General features: G+C 53.4%; 5 protein-coding genes and 1 non-coding gene across 6 annotated transcripts; 4 read left to right on the plus strand and 2 right to left on the minus strand.

Moving 5' to 3' along the window:
• Positions 1-889: 889 nt before the first annotated feature.
• Positions 890-1,960, plus strand: QC763_600330 (uncharacterized protein; the record flags this gene model as incomplete). The annotated part of the gene is made up of 1 exon (XM_062913890.1): positions 890-1,960. The coding sequence occupies one exon, from the start codon at positions 890-892 to the stop codon at positions 1,958-1,960; it is 1,071 nt and encodes a 356-aa protein (XP_062763088.1).
• Positions 1,961-3,287: 1,327 nt separating this feature from the next.
• Positions 3,288-4,327, minus strand: QC763_600325 (uncharacterized protein; the record flags this gene model as incomplete). The annotated part of the gene is made up of 3 exons (XM_062913889.1): positions 3,288-3,762; positions 3,811-3,916; positions 4,072-4,327. The coding sequence occupies 3 exons, from the start codon at positions 4,325-4,327 to the stop codon at positions 3,288-3,290; spliced, it is 837 nt and encodes a 278-aa protein (XP_062763089.1).
• Positions 4,328-4,926: 599 nt separating this feature from the next.
• Positions 4,927-6,360, minus strand: QC763_600320 (uncharacterized protein). Its single transcript, XM_062913888.1, has 2 exons — positions 5,672-6,360; positions 4,927-5,611 (listed from the first exon to the last, which is right to left on the minus strand). The coding sequence occupies exons 1-2, from the start codon at positions 5,985-5,987 to the stop codon at positions 5,250-5,252; spliced, it is 678 nt and encodes a 225-aa protein (XP_062763090.1). The 5' UTR covers positions 5,988-6,360; the 3' UTR covers positions 4,927-5,249.
• Positions 6,339-7,579, plus strand: cdc4 (myosin II light chain; the record flags this gene model as incomplete). The annotated part of the gene is made up of 3 exons (XM_062913887.1): positions 6,339-6,792; positions 7,103-7,256; positions 7,317-7,579. Exons 1-3 carry the CDS (start codon positions 6,790-6,792, stop codon positions 7,577-7,579), a joined length of 420 nt encoding a protein of 139 aa, XP_062763091.1. The 5' UTR covers positions 6,339-6,789.
• A 1,025-nt stretch (positions 7,580-8,604) lies between these two features.
• PRD1 (metalloendopeptidase) lies at positions 8,605-10,981 on the plus strand (the record flags this gene model as incomplete). The annotated part of the gene is made up of 2 exons (XM_062913886.1): positions 8,605-10,493; positions 10,556-10,981. 2 exons carry the CDS (start codon positions 8,605-8,607, stop codon positions 10,824-10,826), a joined length of 2,160 nt encoding a protein of 719 aa, XP_062763092.1. The 3' UTR covers positions 10,827-10,981.
• A 661-nt stretch (positions 10,982-11,642) lies between these two features.
• QC763_0095350 lies at positions 11,643-11,736 on the plus strand. The gene has a single exon. It is a non-coding gene; the product is annotated as a tRNA-Ile (tRNA).
• The last annotated feature ends 344 nt before the right edge of the window (positions 11,737-12,080 follow it).

Below are 12,080 nucleotides of genomic sequence, written 5' to 3' on the forward strand. Positions count from 1 at the left end.
CTATGCTCATCGTGATCCTGTCGCTCGCTCACCGAGATCACCGTAAGTTCGTCGCTTCACTTCCAATTAGTCAGTAATGATTAGCCAGGGGCATCCCGCGCCCCGTGCGTTAGCTCTTCACCCACAATTGTACAGCTCATAATTCTTTTTAAGTACTACCTTACTTACAGCAGGCCAAACAGGCAGAGCCCACGAGGCTTTACGTAGGTAGTAGGCCAGACTACTCCTGTCGCTTATCGGCTCCAAGCACCTGCAGGGGCAAGTGCCCCAGACCCGCACCAATTGCCGGGCCGTTCCATTCTGTGTCTTTTTTAACTTCAACTCGAGACAAATCACACGACTACATGGCAAAGGATTCTCAAGACTACTATCAGCTGTTTGTCTCTACTCCCTTTTGTCTGACGAGAGCACTGCAGCTACCATGGAGTTCGCACAGAGCGCCACACAGCAAGCGGAGTCCTTGGCCATCCATCATGAGCATAGCTTCCAATTACCTACCCAGCATTCCCGCTCACCGACGCCGAGAACACGGAGCGCTGATCGAAACCGGTACGGCCATCTCTCGCCGAGGCCAAGGCGGCTCCAGTGGGCTTTTCCGAGAATTGGGTTGTCCCGGGTTCTTGGGTTGCATGCGGAGACGTGAAACACTTATTTACAGGCCGTTATTGTTAATAAACCCGTGCTGGGATCTTTGATTTCCGCCAACGATGTCGCCGCGGAATAATTGCCTCCGCTTTGGCGAACATATTAGTGACACCTTTCGCTCGAGGTAGCGGAGGTGCCTTGGGGCGCTGAGGTAGGGAAATATATGAAGTCAGCTACTTACCACATCTCTAGTCGGTAGTACTCCCCCAGGATTCCCTTCCCGGCAAGCAGTCTCGCATCAACCATGACGCAACTCAGCAGCCTCTTCCTGACCGCCGTGCTCGCCCTTGCCTCGGGTGTCCGGGCCCAATGCGGTGCAGGCAGCCCCCATGCCACCGTGTCCGGCTCAGGCAATTCTTTCAGGACAACCAGAGGCTCCACTCAACTCTACTCTGGTTCCGACTACAGAGCTGCCATTCAGGCCGGTCTCGATGGAATCTCCAGCGGGCAACGTGTTGCCGTTCTCGCCTCAGGATCCATCGGCGCCGGCACCATCACCCTCGCCTCGGGCAAGATCTTTGAGGGTTGCGGTACCATCAACGTGGGCAACCGCGCCGGCCGAGGCGCCATTGAGATCCAAAACGTAAACGATGTCCAGATTCCTTTCCTCACCATGACGGGCAACCCTTACTTTGGCCTCCGTGTCTCCGGCACCCGCAACCTCAAGCTCGGCAAGCTCAACTTCAACCTCAGCGGTGGTCTCGCCATCCGTTTCGACCGCGACGCCGCCATGAACTACAACGTCGAGATGGACACCATCACCGTCACCGGAGCTGGGAGCCATGCTGTCGAGACCTGGAACATTGACGGCCTGAAGATCAACTCTGTCATTGCGCGCGACGTGGGCGAGTCCGGTCTGTTGCTGCAAAACACCAGAAACGCTTGGGTCGGTCTCGTCGATGGCAACAACGTCGCCACCGGCACTGGGTATGCCACCTTCCGTATGGCCAACGAGAACGGCAAGAACGCAAATGGGAACTACAACACCAACGTGTACATCGACAAGGTCATCTCCCGCGGTGGTGGTCGCGGTATCTTCTGCGTCTCTCGCTCTGGTGGTGTGGTTATCCAGAACGTCGACTTGTCCAACAACGGGAACAACGCCATTCTCATCGAGAACTGCTACAACGTCTCGATCCGCAGCGGCACCGTCAACGGCGGTGGAGAGGTCCGCCTGTCTGCCCGCTCAGAATTCCCCAACAACAAGGACATCTGGATCACCCTGCAGGTGAACAACAACTCTGTTCGTGAGTCGCCATGTGGCGAGAACACAAACTTCTCCATCAGTGGCAACGCCCGACAGCAGATCTGCTAAAAAGGGGCTGGTGGAGCCAGTACTTTTGGGTTAGAAGTCAAAAGGGGTGGAGCAAAAGTTGCCATGTATATACACGGTTAAGCACATAGGAATGCACTTTCCATAAATCTTGATATTCAAGCTCGAGGCATTTGCTCGTCTCCGGGGAGTTGACTGAGGGAGTTGACTTGAGCAGACCTTGTTGGAGGTGCACTCGATCGATCTCGGGACCCACGGGGAGTTGAGCTAATCACACCAGATCACACGTCGGCAGCAGCAGCCACAGGAGGATAAGCAACACGCGAGGCACAGGTGTACGGGAAGCACTAGTAGCAAGCAAGAGAACACGGGCAGGAGAAGCACATGGAAGAGATATCACGAGTGTGACATCAAAGCATATCGAACGCAAGACATCACAGCAAAGTAAACACCAAGGTTCAACCAGAAAAGCATGCTTTGAATTTGTGCAGCTGTTCCAAAATTGAACAACAACAACAACAACAACAACCAAAAAAAAACAAAAAAAGACCCTCACTAAAATCCTTTCCTTGGTCCCTTCATGCGAACCACACGAGTAAGAAAAGAGTGGCCACCTTTCTAAGCCTGTCATCACACTCATACATACATCCAATCATGATCATGATCATCATCCATTCATTCCATCATCCATCATCGATCATTCATCATTCATCATTCATCATTCATCATTCATCATTCATCATTCATCATCCATCCATCCATCCATCCATCCATCCATCCATCCATCCATCCATCCATCCATCCATCCATCCATCCATCCATCCATCCATCCATCCATCCATCCATCCATCCATCCCATCATGATCATCATCCAACCGTTCAAATATACTCCTCCAAGACAGCACGGGTGTGAAAACATAACCCTTGCCACGGATCTATGGGTACGACAACACGGCCTTTCACCATGACCGAGTTGCCGACGTTGTTGTTGATATCCCTCTTGATCATGTCGAGGGGCGTGGCGCGGCGAGGAGAAGTTGGCGAAAAGGTGCAAAGGGGGTGTGACTGTCTCCTCTGCAAAATCTGATCACGGCTTCTTAAGTTGCCGTCCTTGATTATATCCTCCCAAATCCTCGTTTCTGTTCCTGTTCGGACCCTCTCCTCACATGTATGTGGCGGAGCGGAAGGGGAAAGGGGGAAGGGGAAGGGGAAGGGGAAGGGGAAAAAGAGGGTAGTCAGTGCAGAGTGTGAAGGGAGGAGAGGATCAGTAGATATGTCGCTGCAGCCATCCCATCCCATCCGTCAGTTTCCACGCAGCCAGCCATCCGTGATTGTAACCGCCGCCTGGGCGGACGTCGTCATCGTCATTTCACTTTTTCCCCCTCTTCCTCTTCTGCACAACCGTGCACCACTGCCTACCATCTCCCTCCTCTTTCACCACACCACCACAACACTGACCGACAGGCCCGGCCGATAGCCTCCACTCTTCAACCTTCTGGACCTTGCAGTCCTTTTCCCCATCTGACGACGACGTCCGCCTCTTCCTCTTATCGGTGTCGCCCGCAAACGACGCTGGCGTCTGGGAGCGCCGCCAGGATTGGTCAATCTGGCGCGGTGGTGGTGGTGGTGGTGGTGGTGAGGGACTGGCCGCCAAACGCGCCGGTGGAGTCGACGGCGGCGTTGGCAAACCGGTGAGAGAGGGCCCAGAGGCGGTGGTGGTGGCTGTGGTCACCATGGCGTTGTTGACGTCGCGCCAGCGCTGCGGAGCCGCCTGGCGCATGTGAGCGAGGAGGTCAGAGAGGGACTCCCTCGTCAGTTGCTTGTTCTCCTGCCCAGGCCGGGCGCTCAGGCAGGCCGCAGGCACGGCCTAGACTCTGGTTACGTCGATTTACGTCGGGAAGTTGAAGTGGATGCCGTGCTGGAGCTGGATGAAAGGCCGACTGGGATCGGGCCTTTCCGAGTTGCAGTTGGCGGCTGCGCGGAAAACCTTCTTGTCGGCTGTGAGGTAGATGGTTAGCAAGGTTGGACATGAAGATGGATATGAGGGTGATACGATGGTAGCGGGAAGCTGACAGGAAGCTGACAGGAAGGTGACAGGAAGCTGACATGAACTGAGCACGGCATGCATGATAATGGATTGGCGATGTACTTACAATGTATCTTCCTGAGGTCTGGCCTCCCCCATGGAGCTTGCGCGGTCCCACGCGAAGAGTAACCGAACGACGAGATCAACGCAATCAGGGCCATGAACCCGTCATGCGACCGCTTCAGGAGAATGAAAGGGTGGCCAAAGCCTCCCTGGTCCATCCGCGGTGTGATCTGGTTGATGTCGCTCTTGTGGATGAACTTCTCGCTCATCAACCTAACACATTGCCCCGAGGGCATGGAGTCGATGGCGTGTGGTGCCATATCGTTTGCAAGCGATGGAATGACTGCGGTTGCATAAGAGAGAGAAATGGAAAAAAGCAAAACACCGGGGCAGAAGAAGAGTATATGTAACTGAAGTAAGCTTAAACTTTTTTGAAACCAATGTGGGCCAGGGAATCTCTTCAAAGCCACTGCAGTGACGCGTCGTGGCCGGGACTCAACCATCGTGAGTCTGATTATGGTCGATGTGGAGAAATGGGCTGGACGCCGTGTTTCTCAATTTGTCTTTCGATGCTTTCAATGCTTGTTGGGCACGATTGTGGAGTTTGTGGCAGGACTGTCCAGTGAAGTGAGATGGAGACGGTCCAGCTGACAACTTGCAAAATTATTGACTGATTTCTGGGGAAGAAGTAAAAACAGCTTCTTGGGGAAGTGAAATTGGTATACCAACCGGGATAATTTGAATATTCCGTGTGGCGGGATCCCATAAGTTTCAATCTACTGCCACCTATTGAATATTCACCGACTTCTGGTTATAGCGTAGGCTTCCGGTTTTTCTTTTTGGGTTCTGAGGTGGCTCTGAATTGGAGGCCCGCTGCCCCCGACTTGATCCACACATTGTTCCAACAACCCACCTCGAGAAGATTCTGCCTCGGTCCTGAAAGCTGATTAAGACTGAGGAAATGAAAACTGATATACATGGTGATGGGAGTTTTGGTTGTATCCTGCACTTCACAAAACATACTACGGAATAATAAATTTCCCAGGGGCTCTTTGTCTTATAATCAGAGCTACCTAGTTCCAGATTAGCAACTGTTCTATGAGACCGACTTCCCAATACACAAACCATTGTGTCTGCAACATAAGAATTCCAGTAACAAGTCATTATATGACAAGCACGAAGGAAACAGCAGATCAGGATTGAATCCCAACATCAAGGCTCATGATAACAAACTCGTCTCTCTCACAACTTCCCCACAGCCTTCAACCCCCTCTCCCCATCAACAAGCACACACCACCCCTCCCCTCCCCAACCCCCATCCCCCGCAACCACGGCCCTAAAGTTGTTCTTCGCAAAAGCCAGCACCTCATTGTTAAAAGTGCCCGGCTGCAAAAACACACTCGGGAAGCCGAGCTCCTTTGCCTCTTTCAAACTGGCAAGGGTAACAGCAGGGGGGGTGATGAACGAAACCGAGGTCTCCTCTGGCTTCTCGATCTCTTTGAGTGAGGTGACAACGGGGTGGTCCTCACCGTCGACGGGAATGGGCTTGCCGGAGGGGTTGATGGGGGTGACGGGAAGGTTGTGGTTGAGGTACCATTTGAAGACTTGAACCGGTGTTAGTATGTGTTGTTTGATTACCTAGGGATGAGGTTGGTGATAGGTACCTTTGTACCCGTACTTCTCCTGGTTGGCACTAGCTCCCACGACGGCATACTTGGGAGACTGGAAAAACGTCCTGAGTGTCATATCGGTGGCAGACATGGTTGCGAATTGAGTTGTCTTGAGACGGGGTTTGAAGAAAGTGCGGCTGTGAGAGTGTGATGCCGTTGTGAGTGGAGCACAGTTATGGCAGTTTATAGTTGTGGGAGTGTGGAGAGGAAACCAGGTGTAAGCTGGAGAATGCACTCGAACGGATCGTGAAACTGGACGGTGAGCGAGGTTCAATCGAGAGGACAAAGAGGGAAGAAGCTGACGATGCATCTAAATGTATTTAATGCGCTTAGGTGAGAGGAAAATGACAAATCTTTGCGGCACACGCTGCAAGCCGAATCACACAATGTCAAGCAAAGAGCCGCCAAGGACCCTAAGAGATGCGGGCGACGCCGATGTTATAGCGGTTTACGCCCCCGCAAACGGGAGGTGCTAATGCCGCTGGAGGCTGGAGCAATGACGTGCCTCGGTCTGGGAGACGAGAGGTGCCCCGCTGGCTGGTAAGGTATCAGGCAGGGACAAAGGGGTCGGACTGCTGTGCAACAGACAGCTGATGGATTGCGACCTGGAGCTAGTCGGATAAGAGATAATCCAACCAGTGAAACTCAAAGAGACAGAACTGTGCCGATGTGTGTGCTGTCACGTGCTTGGAATGAATGACATCACGTGCTATGGCTTCCCCGGTCCTCTCGTTCTGCCAAAGATTGGTTGACCTTGCCTTGAAGGCCATCTTCGACTTCAACTTCAGGGAAACTGAGTGCCCCGTATCGATAAGAAAAGGAGGGGCAGTGCCAAGGCGTGTGGTGGGTTGTTGCTGGAGCCGTTGCCCCGTGAAACAATCAACAAGCACCGGCATGGAGGCACAGACCAAGACAGCGCAGCACGCCCATTTCAGCTGGCGGTCAAACCAAGGCCATAGAAATTGGCAACCCCCCGTCTCTGAATCCACTCTCTAGACCGCACATCAACTTCCGAATAGCTTCGTCTTGTTCTGCCCTCAGCATTCCAGCAAAGTTTCCTGCCCAGCCTTTTCCGCGCGTTCATTTAGTTTTGCATCACACACGCAATCAAAATGGTGAGTACATTTGCCACGCACAGTTCGAGGATCAGGAGAGCGCCATCAAAGCAGCAGCACAGCCAATCAGCCACCACAGTCCCCCCCAAATTGTTAGCGCACCGATGCAGTACGGCGGTACGGCGGTTACCTGTACCTGGCGGGCAGTGGTGCCAACTTTAAAAGTTGGATGGTCGTCTTGTCTTTGACGGCGACGACAACGACTGACTGCTTTCTATTTTTTTTGCGCCCAATTGCTTCTCTCTCCCGACCTCGAATCATCGCATCGCATCTTAAAAAGATGGCCACTAATCAGTTTGACTCCCCGCAGGCTTCGACCAACTACAAGGAGGCTTTCTCTCTGTTCGACAAGCGCGGCAACGGCCGTGTCACCCTCGATAGCTTGGGCGATCTCCTGCGCGCCTGCGGCCAGAACCCAACCCTTGCCGAGATCCAGGAGCTCGAGAAGAACGTTGGCGGTGATTGTGAGCAGATGAACATGGAAGTGCACAAGGCACAGTGACTGACAGACGACTCCAATATAGTCGACTTTGAGACCTTCCAGCGCATTCTGAACCGACCGGGCGGCTTCCGTGACCCTGGCGAGCCCGACGAGTACTGCCGCGGCTTCCAAGTATTCGACAAAGACATGACGGGCTTTATCGGCGTGGGCCAGCTCAAGTACATCCTGACGAACCTGGGCGAGAAGATGACCGAGGAGGAGGTGGACGAGCTGCTCAAGGCGGTGGACACCAGCAACGGGCAGGTCAACTACACGGAGCTCGTCCGCACCATTCTTGCCAACTAGAGGGAGGTGAAGCTACCGGACGTATGGGGGTCTGCAGTATGACAGACATGTTTTCATTTTGGGGGCACTTGCATCGATTAAGAGGCGGGCCAGGCGTTGGAGTACTTTTGTGGCGATCTATCATGTATCGATTCTGGGCAGCTGGATGAGGCTCTGTTGTGCCCTTTTGGTTTGGGATAGTAATAGAGACTTGTTGGCAACATTTGATGAGACTGCGCTGGTGGCTGTGACCTGATGGATGGATGTGGATTCGAGCAGGTTCCAGCAGGGATATGGCTTTTCAGTCCCGGACATGGATACATGCAGTCTTCACTTCCCAACTCTGTTTCCAAATGTCTTCGCGAATACTGGGCTCTCAATGCCCTCAAAACTCCAAGTCCCGTGTCGACAACCCTGTATATGTCCCTTACGCCGACATCGACAGCAGGGGTAGATCGCCAGATGCACGGACCCCTGTCGGGCCTGGTCCTAGCTCAAACATAGCATGCCGGACCTCGATTACCGAACATCATCGTTCGAGTTGCAGCAAGTGAAGACAACACTTGACAACGGATGCCAGTGCCGCTCGGCCTCCTCCCTCGGACCACGTAGCTCACGATTGAACTTCTGTTAAGCACACCGCTCCCCCGCCTCTCGTCACCCGTCACCCCGTAGCACCTTGTTCTCTATCCCTCTCACAAACCCCGCAGTTGGGTTCCCTTATTGACATCTGTCTCCGTGCGTACAGTGCAGTTGTCAACCTGGCGCCCAACATTCCCTCCGCACGGCAGGCCGTCTTCCTGCTTCTCTTTTCCCTTCTCCTCTTCTCCACCGTCACCGTCATCCTGGCCGCGCCACGGTACGCCCCCCGCATTTCTGCGCTGTTCACGCAGTTACGGTACAGCCGGCCCCACCATTTCAAAGGTCAAGCTCCTCTCGGTCACGTCTTCAATGTGGTTACTGCTGCCACCACTACCTCCGCACGTCTAGCTACACTGTCGTACTCAACCCTAGGCTCCTTCTACACACACGCACCCGACGTCAACATGGCCAAATACGCCAACCCTCCCCAGGACCCCCCGCTGTTCACCGGCACCAAGGACTCCATCGTCGCCGACTCCAAGGCTCTCTGCGACAACACACGCTCCCTGCTCGACAAGCTCGTTGCTGAGATCAAGCCGAACGACGCTGCCACCTTCGAGTCCGTCCTCCGCCCCCAGATCGAAGACGAGAACCAGAGCTCGCTATCGGCCCGCATCCTTGGCTTCTACCAGTATGTCAGCGCTGATGCCGCCCTGCGCGATGCCAGCACCGAGGCCGAGAAGATTATGGACGAGTTCGGCATCGAGGTCAGCATGCGTGAGGACGTCTTCAAGCTTGTCGATGCCGTCTACAAGAACAGCGGGCTTGCTGAGAGCAAGGAAAAGGACAAGGACCGTCTGATCACCGAAGAGCTGGCCAAGAGCACCGGTCTGGAGAGCGTTGAGAGCGCCAGACTGTTGGAGAAGGAACACAAGAGCTACATCAAGAATGGCCTCGGTCTTCCCGAGGGTGAGAAGAGGGACCGCTTCAAGGAGATCAAGAAGAAGCTTAGCCAAATCAGCATTGCCTTCCAGAAGAACCTCAACGAGGAGAATGGCGGCCTCTGGTTCACCCTAGAGGAGCTCGATGGCGTTCCGCAGGATGTCTTGGACGGCCTGGAGAAGGGCACCGGCGAGAACGAAGGCAAGCTACGTCTCTCCTTCAAGTACCCCGACCTCTTCCCCACCCTCAAGTTTGCCAAGAACCCCGAAACTCGCCGCAAGGTGTTCATCGCGAACGAAAACAAGTGCAACGATAATGTAGAGCTGTTCCGTGAGGCTATCGAGCTTCGTGACGAGGCCGCTCGTCTGCTCGGTTACCCTGACCACGCCACCTTCCGCATTGAGGACAAGATGGCCAAGACGACCAAGACTGTTCTTGACTTCTTGAACGATCTCAAGGAGCGTCTCGGCCCCGGTGGTCTCAAGGAAATCGAACACCTCAAGGAGCTGAAGAAGAAGGACCACGAGGAGCGCGGTCTTCCATACGATGGCAACTACTATCTCTGGGATCACCGTTACTACGACCGCCTGATGATTGAGAAGGAGTACAGCATTGATGAGAATGCGATTGCTGAGTACTTCCCAATCACCTCCACCATCGAGGGCATGCTCAAGATCTTTGAGACGCTCTTTGGCCTCGTTTTCAACCAGTTGACTCCCGAGGACCGCGCGCGTATCTCGCCTACCGGGAAGGCTGAGGATATCGCGTGGCATGAGGATGTCATTATCTTTAGCGTATGGGACGACAAGTCGGAGGGTGAAGGGTTCGTCGGGTACCTGTACCTGGATCTCCATCCCCGTCAAGGCAAGTATGGCCACGCCGCCAACTTCAACCTGCAGCCTGGCTTCATCCAGGCCAACGGTTCAAGACGCTACCCCGCCACCGCCTTGGTATGCAACTTCTCCAAGCCCACCAAGGAGAAGCCTTCTCTCCTCAAGCACGACGAGGTTGTCACCCTCTTCCACGAGCTGGGTCACGGTATCCATGACCTTGTCGGCCGCACTCAGTATGCTCGCTACCATGGCACTTCCACGGTTCGAGACTTTGTGGAAGCCCCCAGTCAGATGCTGGAGAACTGGTGCTGGACCCCCAGTCAGCTCAAGAGCCTGAGCAAACACTACAAGACGGGCGAGTCGATTCCCGACGATCTTATCGAGAAGCTCATCTCGACCAAGCACGTCAACGATGCTCTCTTCAACCTGAGACAGCTGCACTTTGGCCTGTTCGACATGACAGTTCACACACCCAAGTCGCACGAGGAGCTCAAGAAGCTGGACATCAGCAAACTGTACAATGACCTCCGGGCCGACATTTCCAAGATCAAGGGGCCCGAGGAGCAGGGTGAGGCCAGGTAAGTTTTTTTTTTATTGTCAAGGGCTCGAGTCAGTTTTCAATGCTAACTGTTGTTTGTAGCAACTGGGGTAATGGCCAGGCGACGTTTGGGCACTTGATTGGGGGTTATGATGCGGGCTATTATGGTTATTTGAGCTCGCAGGTGTATTCGACTGACATGTTTTATACCAAGTTCAAGAAGGACCCGATGAACGGGGTGGAGGGGAGGAGGTACAGGCATACGGTGCTGGCTAAGGGAGGGTCCAGGGATGAGATGGTTTCGTTGGAGGAGTTTCTTGGGCGGAAGCCGAGTTCGGAGGCTTTTTACAAGGAGTTGGGGTTGGAGGGTTGAGGGGTGGCCGCTTTTCTTTTGTGTTTTGGGCTGGAGTACTTTGCTAGCTATCGTTATCAGGAACAATGTTGCCAGTGTATATCGTTCTCGAATGAAAAGAATTTTGGACTGGTAGATGAGGTGGCAGTTGTGCTGGGGTGAGGAGGCTGAAAAAAAGGCTTGCTTCGAGTTTGCCACTTCCGTTTGGGTCATCTGAACTTTTGTACATTACGCCTCGGCCCGCTTTCTAGTGTCTCCGAAGGGAAGTCCCGTCCCTCCATGTTGGACTACAAACGACTGCCGAGATCTTCTAGATGTTTGTAACTACCGCGAGTCATCACGTAGCAGTATTGGAGATACTTGCGCTTCCTCATTTCCGAAGTCCGGTTCTGGTTCTGGAAGCTGCGGGTGAAGGATGAAAGGGGGAGAGGCTGGCTCACCGACAACGGCGGTGGGGGGGAGGTGGGTTTGGGCTGGGGATCCTGACTTGGACGGATTAGGAAGGTGAGGTATAGGATCAGCTCTTGAGGGGGCGGGTTGCCGGTGGAGGTGAGTCGTCGGTGACGGATTTGGCTGCCGGTTGAGTAATGGGGAGAGCTTCCGTTTGGCCGTCGGCAGTTGGAGGGGGTTGTTGTGCTGGGTGCTTTCCTGAGGTATCTGCTGGCTGGTGAGGCTGTTGGTCAGGCTGGTTGTGTACGGAGTACAATTCAACAGGAAAGGACTCAACTGACCCGTTAGGAGGAGGAGACGAAAAGGAGGTGACCAGGAGGTTTTGCAACATGGCACAGAAAACAATGTAGGGTGAGGGTGGGAAGTGAGAAAATACTAAACCACGAAGCCCGATTAGCTCAGCTGGTTAGAGCGTCGTACTAATACTGGAGACAGTATGTAGTCAATGCGAAGGTCAACAGTTCAATCCTGTTATTGGGCATCTATCTTTTCCTTTCCTATCTTCTTTTTCTTCTTTTTCTTATTGTCTATTTCTTTGCTCTCGTGGGTGTGACCTCCTGATGGTTTATGTATGGCTTGGTGGTTGTGATGAATGGCTATGTGACTATTGAAATTTTGGTGTGTAGATTTAATCAAGATTAATTAATGCTAAAAAAGCAAAGAAAAAACTATACATACATGAACACAGTGTGAGTCAAGATGTAGATTCCAAAGGTCCTGGTGGAGCATGAAGGGTGTAAGTAAGACTTGAGCTTTGTTTAACCCAAAACGAAGTTGGGCTTGGATAAGCTTGGGTGAATAGTTCCCCTTATTTTCCAATGTCGG

This window comes from Podospora pseudopauciseta, chromosome 6, assembly GCF_035222475.1.
Source record: "Podospora pseudopauciseta strain CBS 411.78 chromosome 6, whole genome shotgun sequence".
NCBI classification, from domain to species: domain Eukaryota; kingdom Fungi; phylum Ascomycota; class Sordariomycetes; order Sordariales; family Podosporaceae; genus Podospora; species Podospora pseudopauciseta.

Excerpts from the sequence above, each read along its gene's own strand:
- QC763_600320 (XM_062913888.1), bottom strand. The coding sequence starts at position 5,987 with ATGCATCGTCAGCTTCTTCCCTCTTTGTCCTCTCGATTGAACCTCGCT. Across the intron at positions 5,612-5,671 it reads GGAGAAGTACGGGTACAAAG|TCTTCAAATGGTACCTCAAC; the intron begins GTACCTATCACC and ends CACCGGTTCAAG.